This window comes from Euprymna scolopes, chromosome 12 (genome assembly GCF_053919585.1).
Source record: "Euprymna scolopes isolate OS-2025 chromosome 12, ASM5391958v1, whole genome shotgun sequence".
Classification (NCBI taxonomy): domain Eukaryota; kingdom Metazoa; phylum Mollusca; class Cephalopoda; order Sepiida; family Sepiolidae; genus Euprymna; species Euprymna scolopes.
In genome coordinates, this window is record NC_136493.1 from 153,389,358 (window position 1) to 153,414,275 (window position 24,918).

At 35.4% G+C, this 24,918-nt stretch overlaps 1 protein-coding gene across 1 annotated transcript in view; it reads left to right on the forward strand.

The window, feature by feature from the left end:
• LOC145291565 (integrin beta pat-3-like) overlaps window positions 1–24,918 on the forward strand; it is a 219,688-nt gene that overhangs the window by 138,712 nt on the left and 56,058 nt on the right. Inside the window, exons 4-7 of the mRNA XM_080137631.1 lie at window positions 7,671–7,752; window positions 15,131–15,262; window positions 18,225–18,321; window positions 21,685–21,790. Of these exons, the coding sequence (XP_079993757.1) occupies window positions 7,671–7,752; window positions 15,131–15,262; window positions 18,225–18,321; window positions 21,685–21,790 (417 nt within the window). The remainder of the gene's footprint in view (window positions 1–7,670; window positions 7,753–15,130; window positions 15,263–18,224; window positions 18,322–21,684; window positions 21,791–24,918) is intronic.

Here is a 24,918-nt window from a genome sequence, read left to right on the forward strand (position 1 = left end):
TATTTCCAAGGCTTTTTTTTTGTGGGGGGGGGGGGTATAAATTTCATATTAAATGTAAAAAGGATTTTGTAATAATGAAAAATGTAAAAATATTTTCATGAAAGACTCTGTAGAAACGAATATTAATATTGAGTGAAAAAGATTTTCATCAGAAGTGTTTGGTTATTTTCCCCTAATTGCTGAATTTACAGGGGAAACGCAAGATATATAACGAATAACTAGAAGATACGAAGTAAAGGAAAAGAAAAACGTACAAAAACAAATAAAAATGTATATGCTACAACATACAGAAATGTTTGCACTTCTCACCAAATACAATAATTTTCAAGTACAAAAATATACGAATTAGCTGAAGCAGGGACTTATCGATAATACACGCGCTAAACGGACACATTGATATACACATACGTGTGTGTGTGTGTATATATATATATATATATATATATATATATATATAGCTTTATTTGCTATTGAGCACTATTTTATAAACCTGGTGGAAATTGTCTGGATTTTTATCCCGCAAATACATTCTGAACTAACATAATCACATGAAGATATAAAGAGAGAAATCGACTGATATAACTTCGTCACATTATCTGCTTATTCATTGAAAGACAGCAATTCGACAACTCGATAAATTAGAAAGAGTACATTTTGGGACAAGATCAAAGTGTAGTATCTGTTCTTCAGATGCTGCACTTCTATTTCTTGTTCTCTTTCGGTGGAGAAGAAATCCTTCACGACTGAGGCAATTTTTATTTTTGTACCTTTTCTCCATGTTAAAAAACGACCCTGGTGTCTAACTCTGTCCCGTGGGGAGGCATAGTAAATAGGTACATAGCATTTGTTTCGTTTTAAGCCGTTAGTCATCTTAATGCTCATGATCATCCTCCCCACAGTTGCTGAGTGAATCGTCAGTGACACCCAAACTACGTCCATGTGCCCGAAAGTGACTTTTCAGCACTTCTGCCTCCGCTTTTCTGCTCTCTCTGGCCACAGCATGTTCTTTTATGGCTAATGTAAGCTTTTGAAAGGAGCATCTGATCATAAGCCTTACATTTCCAACTATTCAACGCATCAGGTAAAACTGACACATTGCTTTTCCTCCGGTTTCTCTTGAGCTCAGCATGAGCGATTCTTTCCCTTTCAAAAACATCAGATCCACTTCTACGTAGCCTTCTCCATTCAGGTCGGCATTTTGCTAAAGTTTCCCAGTTCTGAACAAGAATCTTAAAGGCTTTAAGATTGTCTTTTCTGCAATCCTTGAAGTCCTGTTTGGACTGTGTTGAGGACGTTTCCCAGTCTTAAACTTGCAGTAAAACAACTGCTTAGGCAGCCTTGTATCCTCCATCCGAGCAACATGACCAGCACAACTGCTTCCTTATCACTATCGCTTCACACACACACTTATACACACACACACACTTATACACACACACACACTTATACACACACACACACGCAATATACATACACACACACACAATATACATACACACACACACAATATACATACACACGTACGTAATATACATACACACACGCAATATGCACACACACGTACGCACACACGTACATACATATACACACATACATACACACATGTGATGATTATTGCAACGTCTTGTCAGGCGAATGCCACTCCCTCAGACACTTAAAAGTCCATGAGCCTAAAAATGACTTTCATCGCCACAGGACTATTTTAATAGACAAATGCCTGAGGAAGTATCTATACACAGATGATGTTACAGAATCTTAGCTTTGTACGACAGTTAAGTCTCTCTCTCAGTTCAAAATGTTGAGATCCAGCAACAAGCAAGAGCAAGATAGCCAGCAACAAGTTAAACTGCAGACCAGCTTAATGCAGGTACTGGTCTCTCGCTTTATGGTTTTTTAAATCAGAGATTTGCTTCTCCTAGAAAGGTTACCTTCACCACGGCTTACGGGAGCCCTCTCCACCCTAACACATATATACATACACACAAACACACACTGTGCTAGTTGGCCGTTGACCCCAAAAAAGGGTTCATTCGCCCTTTGGAAGGTTTTGTTTTTATGTTTTTTCATGTGTTAGGTTATGTCATATGCTACTGGTACCATGTAACCCAGTACTATCTGCCTCATGGTCGGGTCACCGGCGACTAAACTGGTTCCCCTACCAGACTTGTTTGGTGATGAGGGTGGCAAGTCTCCCTGAAGGACATACACACACACACGTACATATACACGTACATGCACACACACACACACGTACATGCACACACACACACATATATAAGCATACACACACACGTACATACATACACACACACGTACATACATACACACACATACACACACGTACATACATACACACACACTTACATGCATACATACACACACACACGTACATACATAGACACACACACACGTACATACATACACACACACACACGTACATGCATACATATACACGTACATACTTCCCCAGAACCGCTAGACTTTGGAATTCCATTCCAGGTCACTGCTTCCCCAACTCTACTGACGTGCAGAAGTTCAAGTGTAACGTGAACCAACATCTTGCTTCCCAAATCCCTACATAGTACCCCAGTAGTTGTTTCCCCTGATAGTAGCCCCCTACACCAAAGTGGCAGTGTGCCTTGTTTGGGGTGAAAATGTAATAATCAAAAGAAACATGCATATACATGCACACACACACACACACACACACACACACACACACATGCATACACACACACGTACAAACATGCATACACACACACGTACGAACATGCATACACACACACGTACAAACATGCATACACACACACACGTACAAACATGCATACACACACGTACAAACGTGCATACACACACACGTACAAACGTGCATACACACACACACACACACACACGTACATACATGCATACACACACACGTACATACATGCATACACACACACGTACATACATGCATACACACACACACACGTACATACACGCACACACACACGTACATACACGCACACACACACGTACATACACGCACACACACACGTACATACACGCACACACACACGTACATACATGCACACACACACGTACATACATGCACACACGCACACACACACGTACATACATGCACACACAAACACGTACATACATGCACACACAAACACGTGCATACATGCACACACAAACACGTGCATACATGCACACACAAACACGTGCATACATGCACACACACACACGTACATATACACACACACGTACATATATACACACACACACACACACACATACATACTTAGAACGCAAGTTCAATGCCAAAAACTCTTCAAAAAAACTAAAAATGTCTTCCAAAAAATCAACTTTACATAACTGAAGTTATGAACTGGAATTATGTGAATGAATTTGTATTATTTAAACTACTGTTCTCATCTTGGTTGTTATCACAATGTTTCGGCCGATGTAACCTCCGATCTTCTTGTATCTTGTTGAATTTGTGAATTTTCCTGTTGAACTTGGCAATCTGTACAGAATTTTGAATGGAACTTGCTTTCGTTCCGGCATCCATGACAAGGTAGAAATTCTAAGTAATTCTTTAATTGCATTCTTTGAATCCCTGCTTTGAGGATTGAACCTTCAACTTCTCGAAAACAGTATCTTAGAACTGATCATTATTTTAGGAATTAATCCGTTACGCAACGTAATGAATAGAAGACTAATGATTTTTTTGTTTGTTTGTTCTTTAAAGAATTTCAAAATTGTGAAAAATCCGACGCAGAAATGATTCATTTCAAACTCCACCCAATTATCATTAAACAGAATTTGCTAGTTAAACATTTGTGCGAACTGTTGGTCACCATCGAATTTAGTAATATCTACTCTTATAATATTTATTGCTGGATGATGAATAATAATGAAAAACTGAAGTGGTTGACTATAGTCAAAGACAACTCGAAGGATCATTTTTCATCGAGATGTAGGGAAGGGCGCCACTTCTTTCTCAGGATTGCTTACTCTTGATCCTCACATCATAATGCTGATTGGTTTTGGAAGATGGCATCAAGTACCATTTTTTAGTCGTTCATTCATATAACTCGATCGAGGATTTAATTGGAACCTTCAGATCCATTACACCAACAGTCTTACCGTTAAGCCAACACGAGACAACATAGCATCAAAAAATGATTTTATATTATTATTGCACCAAAGAATTGTAAGATTTTTTATTCTTTTTATGCCAAACAAGACGCATTGCCACTTGAACGTAAGGGCTACTATTTGGAATTGTCTAAAAGAGGATTGTAAGAAGTTGAGCAGCGAGATGTCTGTTCACATTACATTTAAACTTCTGCAGGTTAGAGTTGAGAACCAAGAAACAGGGAAGGAATTCCAAAGTCTAGTAGTTCAAGGGAAGAAACTATTAGAGTAGAAAGCTTTCCGGCATTTATGGACTTCAATAGTGAAGGGGTGAGATTTTGTTGCTTGTCGGGTTCGTCTGGAGTGGGTCTGTTAAGAAAGCACAAGTTCTAGGGGTTAGTCAGAGCACATTTCATTAAAATACTTGTTGGATGCAACAATGCGGCAGGGATTAAAGTGTGACCAATAATGTGGGATTTATTGGATTTGGGACTCTTTTTTTGTGGCCTGTCTAAAAGTGAGCGACGTGGTAGATGTACCAGCCCAAATCTGGCAAAAATACTCCATACATGGACGAATTATGACTTTGTAAAGACATAGGAGGTTCTCTGGTGTGAGTAATTTTCTAGCATGATTTAGGGAGTCCATTTTTTTGCATCAGCCTTGGCAATGTCCTCAATGTATTTGTTCCAAATCATATTGACTATGCCGAAGAGTTTGAAGTATGGCCTCACAGGTAGAATGTTATTTATCATGGCTATGGATGGTTGAGAAGGTTTTTTGTAATTGTTAAAGGAAAGAAGTTCAGTCTTAATAGCATTAAACGTTACCAATTATTTATGGTATCACCCCACTACAGACGGAAGGTCGTTTTTTTTTTTTTTTTAGGATTTCTGTCATTGCCTTGGATATGTGTACATTCGTTTTTCTCTCGTGTCATGTCAAAGATTGAAAAAAATAAACCGATTATAAAATCTGTGTGAATGAATGACTAAAACGCTTTTTTTTGTTTTTTTCATCGTTCATATGTGTAACACAAATGAACAAAATTAATTTCAGGTTGTCGTAAGGAGAACCTATTCATGACTCATCTTATACTCTCTTTGTATCTTGAAACTATCTCAAAAGTGCCTTCTCTCGAACTTTGTGATCTGTCTCGACCAATCAATCTTTTGTATCTGTCTTTTTGTACATTCAGCCGTACTCGTTTGTAAGAAAACAAAGACAATCAGCAATAGCGTAACTGTTCTGGCCTATGGAAGAGGTTAAGTTGGATCCGACCAACCAATGAGCATGTCGTCAATCGAAGATCATAGCGATGATCTATTACTCGCGTTGGGGGGTTGTCTAAAGTAAAGCTGGTTTGCGCAGAACCAGCCTCACTATTCTCAACCAGATTCAATGAGATTCAGGACCTGCCGGAAGTATCAACGTCGTCCTACATACAGCGCCTGGTATTCCTAAATGGTCACCACTCTGATTTTGGTAAGGCTTAGCATCGCTTAACTTCGGTGAATTAATGAATCAATTAGAGATTTGATGAAGGCATCTAAAATAGACTTTAATAGGTTTTAAGACATTTTAGCAGGTCAATGTTTAACATATTTTTTATAGCTTTTTTGTGTCCTTTAAACGTAAATGTAAAGAAATGATTGTGAAACAAGTCTTTCTTGATGTTCAGAAATTAAACAAAAAAAAATGGATGTGAATGAAAAGAAGTCCAACTTATTTGAAGTGTTTTTCTAAAACGATTTGACAGCAAGTTAAAAAAACAACTTCATACTTTGTTGGTTTGTAATGCTTTCTATAGGAAATTAGAAAGTGAATCTTGGGTTTGTTTTTTGATAAACGCATAAATCTCGCCTTAGTTTATCCTTTAGTTCTCACATTCTATGAAGGATGCTTCTAGGTCAAAATTTATCAGTACTTATTAGTTGTTTTTTTATCTTGAAGTAGTTATATAAAAGGAAGAAGTGCGAGTTCGCTTCCTATGGGCTCGAAAATGGTTAGGCCGATTTTTATGAAATTTCACACGAATGTACATTTTGTGCCTGGCAGTGTTCTTAGATAGGTTTTGCATTGGAATGTCTCTTCGATAAGTATTGATAATCAAAATAATCCGATGAAAGAAGGAACATGCGATTTTGACAAAAGTTAACACCTTATACAACCTAACATCACAAGTGCATTTGAGAAGTTTTATTACCATGCAAACAGAAAAAACAGGCATATAAAGTCCACAGTGGGTTCTTTGATATGACTGGGGCGTGTTTGAAATGAATGTTTCTGTTTAGAGCGCAATTGAAGCAATTTTGTATTTTAAACTTTAATCCAATCCATTATATATAGGTTCTCTACAGTGCAATGTAAACTACAATGTATTGTGGACTAAGTCTCTCTGATACACACACACACACACTCACAGTAAATAATAATGTCAGTCCATTTAAGAAACTTGTTTTTTATCGTTGAGCACTTTCAGTTGTAATAAAGTTGGTCAACTTAGCTCATACGCGTAGATCGTCATATAATGACTAGATCACTCTGACTGACGTTAAAAGCATTTAAAAAGAATAAATGTTTAAATTCAACTGTATCTCTCATGGTTCACGGTAGCTGAATGGTTCAGGGCCTTCCTAATGAAGCTTAGACATGACTTCTGTTGCCGGGGTTTGAATCTCTCGACTGGCGTTAATCGTGACACTTTGCACTGATGATTCCTAAAAGGATGAAACACTAGTGTCTGTAGGTATTTCATAATTATTGTAGTAAATAATAATAATAATAATAATATAACTCTATATATCAAGTGGCATCATGCTTTGTTTGGAATGATTTTCATAAAAAAATATTCTTATTGGCAATTAAATTAAAAGCAAAAAGAACAAAAACAAATTCTTACAATACGTCCATCGAGTCACACACACACACACACACACACACACACACACACACACACGCAGACAAGGTATTTCGCAATAAAAATGCGATTTCAAACTGAATCAAAGCAGACCAACTTGAACTTCTTGTGTCTATTTATTTCCATCCAACAACAAAGATCAAAAAGTGGAGTTTGAAAAGCAAACGCCCTAGAGGAGGAGCACTCTGTCCTGAAAAATGTTTGCCCAGCCGTGGTCACATTCTTAAGTAGGGGCGCCTCAGGCGTTTAGCAATTTCTCAAATGGTGATATAGTGTAAAGCTTGGGATGGTTGACTTCTTAGAACTGGTGAAACTGGTCCAGAAACTCGATTAACAGAACAAGTGAGCTCAACAATGTTGTTAAATCTCTTGGCCTCTTATAGGAATGACCTTGGATAATAAAGTAATTGTAACAAGTTACAATTTTTACTCATGCGCATTTTTAATTGCACGCTTTAAATAAAATTTTGCTGAATTTGAAAATGCCTTTTTTTTTTTTTTCTTTTTTTCTTTTTTTTTTCCGTAGCCAAAATATTCTTTGGTTCCATTTTCAAGTTGAAATATATTTTTGTTTTTTTTTGTATGCATTTATTTATGTATTTTTTTTTCTTTTTCCAAACTCTAGAACGAAAAGACGGCAGATGGCGGGCAAACAAAAAAAGCCATTCAAATGAGACCCCAGCAAGTTTATCTGCGTATCAGGCCATGTAAGTTGAGAATAGTCGATATAAATGTGCATTTCTCGTTCATGACGCGAGTGCGTTGTTAGTTGATTGCTTGAAGTTATAGCATCCAAGCCACTCCTAGTCATTCTTTTTTTTTTGTAGGGGGGGGGGTATCATTTTTACCCTCCAGAGTTAGTTTGAGTTGAATTTTGTTTTGAAAAAAAAAAAAAAAAAAAAAAAAAAAAAACTACAAATCATATTCTTCATTAACCCCCCCCCCCCAACCTTTTTCGTAAAGAGACAGTCAGCTCTAATCTCCATATTAATAAAATTGTTTAACCACTTGTCTGTATTTCTCGCCTCTATGTGAAGTTATTTCCTTTATACTGGACTCCGATCTATGCCCCCCCCCACCATGCCAAACTTTCACAAAAAAAAAAACACTCGACTAGCTACAACCACTATATACGATTTTCCTCACTCTCTGTGCCTAAATCTAAACGCAGATTCAATGAACAAAGCTTCTTTCCCAGAACTGTTCATTTGTGGAACACTGTTCCGTTGGCCTGCTTCCTGGTTGAATACAACATGATAGCCTTCAACTTCAATGTAAACAAGTTCTTGTTGACTCGACTCTTTAAATAATTCTACCTGATTTACACCATTAATGATTACTACACTACCACCTTACATTCATTAACACTTATCCTCGAGTGGCCTTTGGGTCTTGATAAGTGCACACTCGCAAGTAAAAGAAATATGGGTTCTATTCCCTTAGGATAAGCTCCTTAGAGTGATGCCTCTTGTTTGCTGTTTTGATTATTGGTTGGGAAAAATGTCGGTGGTCTGAACAAACGGATGTGTGTTTAGGATTGGATGTTTTCTGTTTTTCTTTCGGGTGATGAGAAGTTGTTGAAACACATTTAAAATAAAGATGGCTTAGTTTACGTTGTGATTAGTGATGGGACGATTCCAATATTTTTCTCGGTTCCGATACAATTACTGATTCTGATTTTTTCTAAATCTCTAAATATTAAACTATAAAGTTGTTAATCTTCCCGATTCCCATAAAAACACATGTTAAATGTGCAGATATTTTCACAAACTTAAAAACACACTTGTTAGGGAATGATTTAGCTTTACTGGTAGTTTAAAATCAATAAGCGTTTATTATTTTATGATTACTATCAGTGGGAAATTTTGCTTTAAACAAAATAATAAAAACAAATAAACACATATCTAAGGAAATGGCAGAAACACTAGAGAATTACCTCCAATCTGTAGTAGAATGGGGACAAAAATGGATGGTCACATTCAATGCTGCCAAGACTAAGCTTGTTTCCTTCAATAATTACAAGAAACCTTCTCTACCACCAATAGCAATGGCCAAGAACACATTACCGGAAAGTACTTCTTTTAAACCCTTTGGCTTAACATTTACAGGGAATATGAACTGGAATAGATACATTGAGAGTATTGCCAAGGCTGTTGCGAAGAAGGTGGGCTCTCTCTACCGTGCTAGAAAACTACTTATGCTTGAAAGTATCCTGTACCTCTATAAGGCCACCATTCGCCCATGTATGGAGTACTGTTGTCACATTTGGGCTGGTGCATCTGCTGCTTGTCTCTCACTCCTTGACAACGTTCAAAAGAGAGTCGCCAACCTGATAGGTCCTGAACTGTCATCTAGGTTTCAGTCTCTGTCCCATCGACAAAATGTTGCATCCCTCTGCCTTTTCTACAAGTACTTTAATGGTGATTACTCTGACGAACTACAACCACTTGTACCCTCTCAACAAAAATAACTTCGACAAACCCGACAAGCAGCTAAATCCCACCCCTTCACAGTAGAGATCCCTAGATGTAAGAAAGCCTTCTAATCCAATAGTTTCTTCCCCAGAACTACTAGACTTTGGAACTCCCTTCCGGGATTCTGCTTTCCCAACTGTACTGACAAGCAGAAGTTCAAGTGTAATGTGAACAAACATCTTGCTACTCATCTCCCTTTATAATGCCCCCGCAACTTATGTCCTCGATAGTAGCCCCCTACTTCAAAGTGGCACTGTGCCTTGTTTGGGGGGAAAATTAAATTTTAAAAAAGATTAAAGAAATCGTTTTTGGCATCAGAAAATGTACACAAATATTTTCCAATTTCAATACTGATTCCAATACCCCAAAAAGTTCCGATTTTTCTGATTCCTATTTATAGTCCCAACATTAGTTAGTTGTGAGACTATTGAATTAAAAAAAAAAAATGAGGAAATAAGTTTATCAGCAGAACAATGTAGAGGAAGTTGTTCACCAATGCACTCAAAAGGAAGCTGAATAGGATTGTTAACATGTAGCAGACAAGACTGGACATAAGGGTTAATATATTTCAAATTAGTTTATGGACAGTTTTAGATGTGGGTGTGAATTTTATGACAGTTACAGTGTACGAGTGGGACACAGTTGAAGGCAGGTCATGGCTTGGACAAGATCGGAAAAGCTTTCGGAGGTCAAGATAAGGGGTTGAATCGATCAACTGAAAATGATGTCAATATGGACGTTAGCAGAAATGGTCGTTTGTGAATCTGTCACACACCCACCCAGAGACCAACCTATATATATACAGAAAGTTTTGGGTGTTTTGTTATATTTTATTTTTATATTTGTGAATTCGTACGCACTCTTACTGCAGCTGTCAATGAGAAACCACTGTTGAATAATGACATCGAACGACACCAAGAATAAAAGGAAAATAATTCAAGTAACAAAAATCCTTTGAAAATACCAGGTTTCCCAAATTAGCAAACGGAACAAAGAACCAGCCTGTGATGTAAATAAGTCCCAGGTTTTGACCAAGTAGCTGACGTCAGATGCTGCACAAAAGAACAAAAGAATTTGGTCAATATAAACAAGCAAGACACACAGAGATAGGTACGAGTCGTCTGCCAGCCCCCAGCCTCATCTCCCTCTCTTCATCAACACAAGCCTGGTTGTCAAAATAAAGTACAGTTGTTTTCGTATCAGCTAAATGATGCGTTTGTTATTAAACAAATATACATCCGTACGCATTTGAAAAAGTGAAGCTGATCAACTTATGCATACATTCTCGACATTCACTCATAATTAGGTCTATGACAACAGCATATTCTTATCATTGTTTTGACTCTCGAGTATATATCCGGCACAGTTAATGAACCGAAAACCACATCACTCTATATAAAAGCATATAAGATATCAATGGATACACACTCGAGTCAAAACAATGAAAAAAATATGCTGTTGTCCTAGCCTTACTCATAATACAACACAATGACATGCTCAGAAGAGAAGATGAAGAAGACTATGGAAACAATGTTTCGGTCGGCGCTTGTTGTCAAACATGGCGCACACTTTATCTCACAACAAAACACCTATTTTGCTGCAGGCAAGCAATATCTATGCGTCTAGTCTAGATTATATTTCCAGTGAATTGAAAGAGAAACTCGTTCCAGCAGTATTTTCAGCACTACGACAATCTATAAGAGAATGTGTTTGGCATTTGGCAATAATGGATACTGATGGAACAAATAGATTGAATGCAATTATAGACAAATTAGATGAAATTTGCTTTCAGGATGAAAACACGATAACGTTTACGTCATTTAAGGAGTTTTTATCCCTACGAAAGGGAGTCCTTATTACTATGAATTGATTTTTGGTATCGTATCGATTTCTGTATAAAAAATTCTGGAAATTTGGAATTACTGTGCCAGAAAGGAGTTCAAAAATTTTTTGTTCTGAATGCAACAAATGTATTGGAGGAAAATGAAAACTTGGCAAGAAGCATATATTCAAGCTTGACATCTGCAACAATGACAGATACATTAAAGTGTTTTCTAATATGTAAAACCTGATATCAAAGAAGCAATTTATTACATTAGATACAACCAGAAACAAAGATTTGATGGAACAGTGCCGCTGGTGTTTGTTGTCAACAATAGTCACATGACACATATGCAAATGACTGAGCTAGTGTGCAAAGTGACGTCGCAGCAAAGAAAGAGAAGGGAAAGTAAAAAAAAAAAATGTACCATGTGAAGAAGCCCATTAAAAAACGTGCATACCAGTGGAAGATGAACGTGGCAGCGATAGATTTGATGATAGATGAGCGTGTCAAGATGCCAAGGTTTTGTTAACTACATGGCAGATGAAATGAACTGATTAAAATAAAATGCAGTGCGCTGTTGGAAAGTACCATGAATAAATGCCTTTCATTTCAACAGAAAAAGCAGTCAAATTTCTTCCTTTTGTTTATACACTGTTTAGACACTCGACCACCTGAGAATGGGATGGTGGAGCATCACTATCTTGTCTGCCTCCAATTATCCAACCAGTAACCAGTTGGAAGATGTCACAGTTTAGTGATATTGCAAAGGAACACATAAAGAAGTGGGAAATTATCGTATGGTCACATGCTTAATCCTTTATGACCTGAATTACAATGTAAATAATTTTTTTAAAATTGTTAATTTTAGTTTAAATGGTAATGATACTATTATTGTCTTCAAACTGGAAAAATGATGAAGTTCAATAGTTAAATAGTTACCACTGAGAATTTTTGCATTTTATAAACTTACATCGATTATTTACAACTGAATGAATTAGTTCAAACAGGTCAGAAAGGGTAAAAAAAAAAAACTGAATAATTTTATTGACCTTCAGAATTATTGCTTAAGTGAACATCGCCTGTTCATTATGATTTGAACTCTGCATCGTTAATTCCATTGTCTGTGACACTATCGATTGCATCCATTATCCAGCTTTGCCAATATTCTAAAGAAGGATAACAACAGGAACATAAACAGTTTTAGGTGTGGCCGAAACATGAAAAGGTTGGAAAAAACGACATCTGCATAATATCTCGAATCCTCATCCAATATGGTACGGCAAGAATATCTCAGACGTACAAACGTGCGGCATTTCTTTTTTTTTCTTTTTAATCTTTTTCTTTATCTTTTTATCTTTATCTTTTTCTTTTTCAAATGCCACAATATTGTTTACTCAGCATTAAATGAATTCCGTTTACCCTTAACATAAATATCACCACCTTGTGCAATTCGACTACGCTTTTATTAAAGAAGTGGTAAAAGTATCTACGAGTTCTGCGGCAGAATTTCTATGCTTGCAAAACTAAAACTAGATGTGACAGTGAAGAAAATGATTCGTCCTCGCATTTGAAATGGGGGTTTCATCGCTTAATTTGGTAGCCATTTCTATAAGCAGAAATTACGAAAATACGGCTTACATTAATAAGCCACCTTCTTTTAATTTCTGTTTATAAATTAAATTTCATTAAATCTATTCAATGAGCGATATATATATATATATATATATATATATATACATAGTAAAAACTGGCTCACAGCCAGCATGTGTAATCGCTTTTGTTTGCTTTTTTTTTTTTTTTTTTAAGTTATGAGAAAAGGGTTTTTAATTTATGTATGCCTGTGCTTTCTTTCTAATAGCATGCGTCTGTCCGTTTGTTGGTCACATTGAAAGAATAGAAAAGAGTCTTTAGATTATTAGATGCATTATAACTGATGTAGCTGGTTCAGTTGGCAAGAGAGCGCCACAGAAAACATGGAAGAATTGATAATAGAAGATTTGAGAGAGAGAGATAAAGACCTGGCCAGAGATAGGTTAGTTTAGAAGTAAATTTCTAAAAGCCGTTCAACACATGCCAACATGTAAAACGAACGTTAAACTGAATATGATGATCGCGACTTTAATGTTACTCGTGGGACACCCTGCGTTGCCCAGTCGTACAATACGCTTAAACATGATATTTTAATTGATGCAGATTGCGTATCTATTATTATAGAATCAATCCTCTATTGATTATCTATTATGTGAAATAATTTGCCTGGTGGACTAATTCACACAAAAAAAAATTTTTTTTTAAATAATGATGATGTCGTTCATCAAATTCTGTCTGTGTTTGTTTACAATATCATGTCAGCTAATATTTGGGCTTGACGACCTTAAAAACGTCTTTCTTTTCCTACAGATAAAGAATAATTTTTACAGGGGAATATTTTACGTTACACCGGTCAAGGTTACACTGGTGTAACGTAAAATATTCCCCTGTGAAAACATTTTTTTTTCTTTTAATCTATAAAAGAAGACTATTTTTATGATCGGCTTTTTTTTTTTTTTTTTTTTTTTTGTTTTGTTTTTTCATGCTTGATACTTATCAGATGAATTTCTGTACAAAACCTATCTAAGAACATTGCCAGACATATAAATTAGCTTTTGTGTGAAATTTGGAAAAGATAAGTTCAGCCGGTTCGGACCCTGTAAGGAAGGAATTAACACAAAATGACTTTTATAGATAGATAGAAACTAGATGAATAATTATCTCTGGACAAGTTTGCACCATTTTTTTTTTCTTTTTCCTTGCATTTCTCTCTTTTTTATGTTTTGTTCTTTTTTTTTTTATTTTTAACGATTATAAATTTTAAAATATGTTTATTTTCCCTTATCACACAATTGTATTTTGGTGTTTATGCATTAGATATTAATAATATGCATTTTAAGTAATAAAAAAAAAACATTACGTACTTACTTGTCATGTCGAAATTGGTAAAAATTCTGAAAATCATAAGAAATTGTTTGAGTAGAAAAATAACTACAAGAAAAAAAATTATTTAAAAAAAAATGCATTTTTTTTTAATCTGTGTTTTCTATTGTGACCAATTCTGTCCAACAAACTGACTTATCTCCCTTATTTTTAACTTTCGCTATTTCAAATTAGAAAGTGGCGATCGAAAGTATACAATGACAATGTTTTTATTTTCGTAAAAAAATAGTTCTAGCATACTTTTACGCAATCATTTTCCGTAATTTTTTGAATTCTTACTAATTTCAACATGACACGTCAGTGTGTAAGAATGTTTTCACTTGAAATGTATTTTTTTATATTCAATTACAAAGGTTGTTCCAAAAATAAAGCCTCCTATTTTTTTAAACTCAAAAAGTTAAAGAGCTACGAAGATGGAAGACCTTTTGTGCTCCAGAATTAATTTTTCTACATAGTAATCACCATTCTCAATGCACTTTTGCTGGTAATTCAATGACGCATCTGTGCTTCTAACACATGTCCATGACAGGGGTTGCTTTCTTTGTTTCTCACACTGTCAATATCTGCAACAGAGAGATGAAACGTTCAGGTCATGAATGCATAAGTTCAGTCATCATAACAATGCAATTTGCAATCTCCTTTGATTCATTTGGAAAGAATAAAAAAATAGGAGACATTACTTTTGGAACATTCTTTTGTATGATGCACAAGCACCGAAGAAACAACCAAATGAACGACTATTTATTATTTCAAATAGGTTATTTAAACGCCATCTTAAGAAATTTCCAAATGTTTGTGCTCTTTTTTTTCCAGCTGAAACTGTGAATGTTCCGTTTGAGTTTTATTTGGCCAAAGATTATCCTGTTGACATGTATTTCTTGATGGATCTTTCTTACACGATGGTGCCTTTTATTAAACAACTCGAGAAAGTGGCCAAAGAACTGGGTAAGTTCAAACATTTTTCTTTTCTTTTTGTTTTTCTTTTCTTCCTCCCTTTCTTTTTTAGTTCTATTTTTCTTTAATTTTAAAAAAAAAAAAATTTCGTTAAATTTTTTTTTTTTTTTTTTTCTTTTCCTTTTTGGCATCTTTTTACGACGTGCCCCAGCGTAGTATAAACACCCCCCTCAACCACCCCATGGTAAGAACAGCTTTCGGAATAAACACCCCCTAACCTCCCCATGTTAAGAACGACTTTCGGGGTTGGGGGGGGTATTCAAAAAGCTGTTCTTAATATGGGGAGATTGGGTATTTATAATACGCTGGGGCATGTCATAAAAATTTACCTCCTTTTTTTTTTCATTTATTCATTTTTTTTTTTCCTTCTTCAAAAGCAGACATTTGAAATATTTTGATTTAGGAAAAATTTTCAAGGAGCTGAAGTTTGAAATGTGAAATAAGCAAAACGAAAGAATACTTCTAGTGATATAAATCTACATTTTTAATGTATTAACAATCATTGCTTATCAAAGCCGAAATGCCACTCGTGGATGATTGGTAATGATAGTTATGATCTAAGAATTTGTTAATATTGGCTTGAAAACGATCATGTTATAATCAGCTGGAAAGCAGATCTATAGTATTGTGTGCCACCGACAGATAGTTTTTGGAAAGAAACTTTGCTCATAGAAGTCAACTTAGTACTCTGTCAAGGTAGGAAACAGTAATTTGATCCTGTGTGATATTACGGTAAGCACATCAGCTATTGATCTTGCAGGTTGAAATCCATATTGCTTGTCACTGAGGAGATTGCTTTGTCTAAGATGGTCGATACATACTATCTCTTTTAGATAATCGACATTGTGGGAACAGGTTGGGGAATGATCGTTTATGTAGCATAAATTTGTTTGCAATAATTTTGCTTTCTACGTTAAGTGTCGAATAATGTGTCAAATGCATTTGAGATTATGGGTTTACGTGACACTGTTTTTCTTTGTGTTCATCTGTAACCTGCTGCTTAGGATAACACAAGAGACTAGATCAGATGATGACGTCACGATATGGGAGATTGTAAAATCACCACTCAATTAGCATCACATTCGAGTCTTTATCCCAGAATCAGAGTCCTATCTGTCGGTTCACTAAAATCAGTCTTTGGTATGATATGAAACTGTATCCACATTTGTGTCCTGCATGATTATTCACATTCGCAGGCAACATGAATTGGGACAAATACATTGAGGACATTGCCTAAGCTGCTGTAAAGAAGGTGGGCTCCTATACCATTCTAGAAAACTTTCTCACTTGACAGTATCTTTTAATTCATTCATGCATGAATGTTGTTGCCACATATGGGCTGGTACCATCACTAATAGTCTCTTTGTCTTAGTCAGGATAAAAAAAAATCTCAAAGCTAAAAGAGCCCACACTATCAACCAAGCTCAAGCCTCTGTCCCTTCATTACAATGTTGCATCCCTGTTTCACAAGTATTTTAATGGAACGTGTTCTGATTAACTTGTAGTATTTGTGCCCCACAGCATGCATACCCCTAACCCTAAGCCCTGACTAACCCGATAAGTAGCAAAATCACGCCTTTTCACTTTTGAGGTCAAAAGTCTTCTACTCTAATAGTTTCTTCCCCTGTGATTACCAGACTTTGGAATTTCCTCATTGTTTCCTGCTTCCTTGACTGTATCAGAAGGGAGAAAAAGACGTGAAGAAATAGTTTTTCTGTAGATTACAATAAGGTAAAGCCGTAACAATTATCCACTAATATGGCATCAAGAAGCCTCACCAGAAGCTACTGCATAGTCCAGAATCCATTCACCAAATGGCAATACAGCAGCCTCAATACTTTGCACTTGCTGATAGGATAGCGTCCTTAGTGGTTAATCCAAGGTTTGGGTCCCTGACTATCAGTGGATACATCAGCCTTTTGTTGTGTTATTCTGCACAAGTAGCAACAATTTCTCAGACAAATTACTGAAATGCATGGAAGAATGGCAACAATTCATCGTAAAATTTTTAAGTGACACAAATATGGTTTCATTTGCCTTAACTGAGTTAGTTTTACTCTCATAAAGGAAACGTGAAACATCCGAAATCGCTATCTAGTAGAAGCTAAACACTCAACTAGCTACAACCACTATATACGATTTCCCCATTCTCTATCTGTGCCTAAATCTAAACATAGATTCCATGAACAAAACTACTTTCCCAGAATTACCCGTCTGTGGAACACTGTTCTGCTGGCCTGCTTTCTGGTTAAATACAACATGGTAGTCTGCAAATTCAATGTAAACAAGTTCTTGTTGAGCCATCGCCATAAATAATCAAATTCTACCCAATTTACACGATTAACGATTACTACACTATCATCTTCATTCATTAAAACTTATCCTTGAGTGGCTTTCGGGCCTTGATAAGTGATGACTCCAAAGTAAAAAAAAAAAAAAAAAAGTTTCTGATCTGCAACTGTTCCACGTTTTCCTAGTGTCACATGATTAAGTTAACCAATCAGCTATCATCTACCGTCATGTGATACATTCAAGTCATTGAATGCCGTTATTATCATAAAGATTTATTTTATTTTTTTAAATATTTTCAAAAAAGCATATTACTATTTGGATGTAAAGGATATTATTTGGGATCATATCTACTGAGGACTATGTGGGGAGTTGAGCAGTGAGATACTGTTCACATTACATTTAAACTTCTGTATTACAAAGCTGTTTAAGCATTATCTTAAGGAGAATTGCTTCCCAACACCCTGGAAACCTCATCAGTATATCCTGTATTTAAAAATTTAGGTGATCGGTCATCTCCCTCTAAGTACAGACCAATTAGTCTCGATGTGACATTGATACCAAGACAAAACTTCTGGTTGTCATTTTTGTTTGATCACCAACGTATACAAATTACTTGATGCATATTTAAAAAAAATATATACCTTTTTCTTTCTCTTTTTAGTTAACAGCATACGAAAGTTGACTGGAATCCTCCATGTTGGAATCGGATCTTTTATCGACAAAGTCCTTCTTCCCTATACGGACACTTCATATAATGGGTAAGTATTCCATATACATGGAATTCTTTTTAATTGTGCTAAACTCTGCAATCGAGTCATTAATAACCTATACAATCCTTTTTGCAATTGAGTCGTAGTTCATACTAATAACATTGAGTTTACACCTGACTTGTCCACCAAGGTTAAGTCAGTAGTATCCAACAGTCTTTGTTTTATTGCTGTGCAATCATATGCAACGTCAGGTGGCCTGTTAGTATTTCTAGAAATAGAAACTCATTTCTGAACAGTATTGATCCTTTTTTTAACTTGTGAAATCACTTCTATATATTGGGTACAATATAATAATCAATAGAAACTTGGTTCTATAATAATATATATTAAATCTGCATAAATTAAAATATACTCGGGTGTATTATACGATTGAATCGCACCGGGCGACCACTATTATATATTGGGTACGATATAATAATCAATAGAAACTTGGTTCTATAATAATATATATTAAATCTGCATAAATTAAAATATATTTAAGCGTATTTTACGACCGGACAACGCTAGTATTTATAGAAAAGGAAATTCATTGCTTAATAGTATTGATCCTAATGCAAAAGAAATTTTTCATGCTTAATGGTAAATTATACAGATTGAGATAGAAAACACCATGGAATTTCCAGTTTTGGTTATCTGCTATTAGAATAACGAAGATGTCAACATGTTATTGAATTGCATTATAATCTGATAAATGACACGCAAGTCTTTTAGAAAAGCTGGTTTTGGTAAAACATACAAGTTTTTATTGTTTTTATGACTAATTACCACATATCAAGATCAAAAGCCATTCAAGGATAAAGAATAGGTTTGTCAGCTGATAATGAAGAAGAGATTATTATATTTTAATTTTTCATCTCGTTTCAAGCTTCAGGTTAGACGTTTCGTGAATAATTTGTAACTTTTCCTGCTGACGTTTTGCTTGTTCAATTTGTCAGCATCAACTGATCATGCTGTAAGGGACCTGCCATGTGACTTTGACACTGATAAATGAAAGTGATAAAATTTGAATACTTATAGGGGCAATTTATGACAAATATTTTCTGATATTGGATTTTAACATAACCATGTGTAGTCTGCCTGGAAGCAGTTCCACAGTAATGTGTTCCGCAGAAGGAAAGAAACTCTGTTCATGATGACTGATGCTAGGCAACCTCCAATTGAATTGATAATCTGTATTAGATGCGTTTAAATGATTTTTAGTTTTAGCCGTGATACAAAAGTTTTTTTTCCTTTCTTTTGAGGTGTGATACAAAAGTTTTTTTCTTTCTTTTGAGGTGTGATACAAAAGTTTTTTTCTTTCTTTTGAGGTGTGATACAAAAGTTTTTTCTTTTGAGGTGTGATACAAAAGTTTTTTCTTTTGAGGTGATACAAAAGTTTTTTCTTTTGAGGTGAGATACAAAAGTTTTTTTCTTTTGAGGTGATACAAAAGTTTTTTCTTTTGAGGTGATACAAAAGTTTTTTTCTTTTGAGGTGAGATACAAAAGTTTTTTCTTTTGAGGCGTGATACAAAAGGTTTTTCTTTTGAGGCGTGATACAAAAGGTTTTTCTTTTGAGGCGTGATACAAAAGGTTTTTCTTTTGAGGCGTGATACAAAAGGTTTTTTTCTTTTGAGGCATGATACAAAAGGTTTTTTTCTTTTGAGGCGTGATACAAAAGGATTTTTTCTTTTGAGGCGTGATACAAAAGGATTTTTTCTTTTGAGGCGTGATACAAAAGTTTTTTTCTTTTGAGGCGTGATACAAAAGTTTTTTTCTTTTGAGGCGTGATACAAAAGTTTTTTTTCTTTCTTTTGAGGTGATACAAAAGGTTTTTTTCTTTCTTTTGAGGTGTGATACAAAAGTTTTTTTCTTTCTTTTGAGGTGTGATACAAAAGTTTTTTTCTTTCTTTTGAGGTGTGATACAAAAGTTTTTTCTTTTGAGGTGAGATACAAAAGATTTTTTCTTTTGAGGTGATACAAAAGTTTTTTCTTTTGAGGTGAGATACAAAAGATTTTTTCTTTTGAGGTGATACAAAAGTTTTTTCTTTTGAGGCGTGATACAAAAGTTTTTTTCTTTCTTTTGAGGTGTGATACAAAAGTTTTTTCTTTTGAGGTGAGATACAAAAGATTTTTTCTTTTGAGGTGATACAAAAGTTTTTTTCTTTTGAGGTGAGATACAAAAGTTTTTTCTTTTGAGGCGTGATACAAAAGGTTTTTCTTTTGAGGCGTGATACAAAAGGTTTTTTTCTTTTGAGGCATGATACAAAAGGTTTTTTTCTTTTGAGGCGTGATACAAAAGGTTTTTTTCTTTTGAGGCGTGATACAAAAGTTTTTTTCTTTTGAGGCGTGATACAAAAGTTTTTTTTTCTTTTGAGGAGTGATACAAAAGGTTTTTTTCTTTCTTTTGAGGTGATACAAAAGGTTTTTTTCTTTCTTTTGAGGTGATACAAAAGGTTTTTTTCTTTCTTTTGAGGTGTGATACAAAAGTTTTTTTCTTTCTTTTGAGGTGTGATACAAAAGTTTTTTTCTTTCTTTTGAGGTGTGATACAAAAGTTTTTTTCTTTCTTTTGAGGTGTGATACAAAAGTTTTTTCTTTTGAGGTGATACAAAGGTTTTTTTCTTTTGAGGTGAGATACAAAAGTTTTTTCTTTTGAGGCGTGATACAAAAGGTTTTTCTTTTGAGGCGTGATACAAAAGGTTTTTCTTTTGAGGCGTGATACAAAAGGTTTTTCTTTTGAGGCGTGATACAAAAGTTTTTTCTTTTGAGGTGTGATACAAAAGTTTTTTTCTTTCTTTTGAGGTGTGATACAAAAGTTTTTTTCTTTCTTTTGAGGTGTGATACAAAAGTTTTTTCTTTTGAGGTGTGATACAAAAGTTTTTTCTTTTGAGGTGATACAAAAGTTTTTTCTTTTGAGGTGAGATACAAAAGTTTTTTCTTTTGAGGCGTGATACAAAAGGTTTTTCTTTTGAGGCGTGATACAAAAGGTTTTTCTTTTGAGGCGTGATACAAAAGGTTTTTCTTTTGAGGCGTGATACAAAAGGTTTTTCTTTTGAGGCGTGATACAAAAGGTTTTTTTCTTTTGAGGCGTGATACAAAAGTTTTTTTCTTTTGAGGCGTGATACAAAAGTTTTTTTTTCTTTTGAGGCGTGATACAAAAGTTTTTTTTTCTTTTGAGGTGATACAAAAGGTTTTTTTCTTTCTTTTGAGGTGATACAAAAGGTTTTTTTCTTTCTTTTGAGGTGATACAAAAGTTTTTTTTTCTTTCTTTTGAGGTGATACAAAAGTTTTTTTTTCTTTCTTTTGAGGTGATACAAAAGTTTTTTCTTTTGAGGTGTGATACAAAAGGTTTTTTTTTCTTTTTAACTTTTCAGTATTCAAAATCCATGTCGTACATCCCCTGATCCGAATTTACACTGCGTAAAATCATACGATTTCAAGCAGATTTTGAAATTGTCTGGAAATATTGATCATTTCACTGTAAGTACTTTTTAAAATCTTTTTTTTACTAATGTAAACTGTCACCGGTAATCAAGGCCAAAATCCACTGAAGGATATGGATTGAGATGTAATGACTGTCAGTTGAACGATGAAGAATTGAGAATAATTGCTGGGAGAATCAAGTTCAAATACTTGTGGCGACAATTCAGAACAGGAATATGTTGACATTAGATTTGAAGAGAAGACCCTGTTGTAACCTGCAGAGAAGCAGCCCTATGATAATGTGTTCCATAGACGGAAGACTCTTGCAAAGAAACTCTGATAATTTTGCCTGATGCTAAACATGCTAGAGGAAGTAAAATTGCTATTTTGTTGTTTTTATTGCAATAAATAAATAATACTTCTACTCACTCTTTCAAGGATGAACCAGAGATTGAAGTTCAGTCGAGCACCTTCAATGAAAATAATGATAGATTAGGAACACCTCCTCCGTGAGAAAGGGGCCGTAAGAAACGGAAAATATCCTGCACTAGACTACGAAATTGATCTTGAAGTTTGCCAAGATAACAAAGTTTACCTCTGACTGGCACCTTTGCAGATAATCTGATTCTTTCTTTGTGGTTGAAAAAAATAAAATTAAATTGAATAATCAGTCTTGTTAGAGTAATCTCCCTTTCTTGTTGTGGATTGTTGACTGAAAAACAAAGACACACAACCGTTATGAAGAGCTTCGTCTATGATTGGAATCATGTGGGAAGTAAGCTAACACTACCCAGCATAGGAATTGAAACCCTAACATCAAGTAATCATGAAGACAACTTGCTTTTAGTATGATGGTTCTTAGCTAGAGGAGAGGAGGGTAACCACCTTGAAAGAAATTTCAGGTTTCATGGGAAGATGGAAGGAAATTAGCACCACAGATTGGCTTTATGATACATGATGAAAGGTTTCACAAGATAAAAGAAAAAAGGTTGAGAACTGTCCGGTTAGATATTGGTTGGGCAACGCGGAAAGATGTGCTGGTCAACAATTTTGATCGTTATTAATATTTATAAAAATATGTCAGAAAGAATGTTACTATTTACTTGCCTCTCCTCCACTGACTGAGGACAGAAAAGGTGAAGTGTAGCATTAGAACAGATACTACACTTTGATCTTGGCAAGAAGGCCGAGAACGTTATCCTAGCGAAATAAATATTTACAGATAAAATTATTTATGTTAAAATGTTTTAATAGAAAAGAATGTTAGAACACAAACAATAATTTAAAAATAGGTCTGACCTCGGGTTCATTTAAGATGATATGGATCTTAGAGTAGAGCTTGAAAGACATGTATCATTTAGTTAAGAGTTGGGAGTCAGCGAGAACAGACAGTCCACAGACAGTCGGTAGCCAGAGGGAGAAAGACACTTCACAGACAGTAATGGCTTCAAGTACGGAAAAATGTTGAATGTAAGTCAGCTTTCCAATAGTGGAAGCATATGGAATAAAGCTGCGATAAATACCACCAAGACTTCGAATCTTCATTTGTAGCTTTTCTAAGAATCTGTCAAAACAAGACCAAAGATACATACACCCATAATGAACTCGAGATTATACGATCACAACGTTAGACAGTTATAGACGAACACACACATATATACACACACGTCATTCGGATGACTGTGACATGTATATACACTCAAACAATCTAACCACTAGAAGACACACACACACACATATATATATATATATATATATATATATATATATAGATCCCCACCTTTGACAGTATGGCACCACTGTGACTATTAGAATGAGTTCAGCCATAGGAGCTCTTTAAAAACGAAGAAAATTTCTTTTTATTAATCATCTTTTTTTTTCTTTTTTTTCTTTTTTTTTTTTTACATGGGGGTCACCACTTATCAAGGCCCGGAGGCCACTCAGGGATAAAGGTTATTGCGTGTACAGTAATCAATGAGATAGTATTGTAGTAATCATTAATATTGGAGATTTGATAGAGTGTCTTACTTAAGGGGGCAGTTTATCAGGAATTTGTTTATGTTGGACTTGAAGACATCCAAATTGTAGTCAGATAGGAAACAGGCAAACGGAAGAGAGTTCCACAGGCGTGCACTTCTAAGAAAGACGCTTTGTTCATGGAATCTACGTTTTGTACCAGAGATTGGCGCTCAGACGAGCACTTTCCATGGAAATAACAATAAAACAAAGACAGGCTCGCAACATCTCTTCTGTGGGAGAGAGGCTGTAGGGAAGAGAAAAGGGCATCCCCCACTAAACCACAAAGTCTATTTTGTACTCTGTCAAGGCAGGATAGGCTGTTTTTAGCAACTCCTGCCCAGATGTGGCAGCAGTACTCCATCCTTGGACGTACTTGGCTTTTATACAGATAGAGAATTGCATCAGTAGTGAGATATCTTCTGGAGCAGTAGAAGGATCCCACCATTTTCCCAGCATCCCTGGCAACAGATTTGATGTACGTGTTCCATTTCAAATCGGGAGTAAAGGTTAAACCCAGAAGCTTGTCAAAACATGGAGCCTCCCCAAGACGAGAGCCATCCATTTCAATTCATGCCAGATGGGGATCAGAGCATTGATGATGTAAAGATAGAAGCTTGGTTTTGGATGCATTAAAAGTGACCAGCCACCTCTTTCCCCATTGTACCACGCGCTCAAGATCAGAGGAGAGAGAATTAGAGAGAACTTTTTCATTGATGTGTTGCCATAGATGGTGGTGTCATCAGCATAGATGTCAACAAATGATTTAAGTATGTGTTTTGGGAGATCAGGAAGAGAGTTGGGCCCAGTATGGACCCCTGGGGGACTCTTCATACCATCCCAGATTTGCCTTGGCAGTCAATCCGATAGATCATGCCCTCTTTTGTTGGGGTGAGGTATAGTTCAGTTCCTGTTTAGGTGATGCAGAAAGATTGATTTATTGCCATTTGCCTTAAATGTCCCTTTCCGATGAGAATGTTGATTAGTGTGTTCCTGGCAATTTCGCAGAGCTAGAATGTACCCTCAGGTATGCTATGTCCTTCTACAGCAGGAAGGAAGTAAATCCAATCATTTCCTTATTTTCTTTGTTTTGCTGATGATTGTTGTTAATCATCATCATCATTGATAATTTTGTTGGCATTCGTTTCTCTAGTATCTCTCTATTAAGA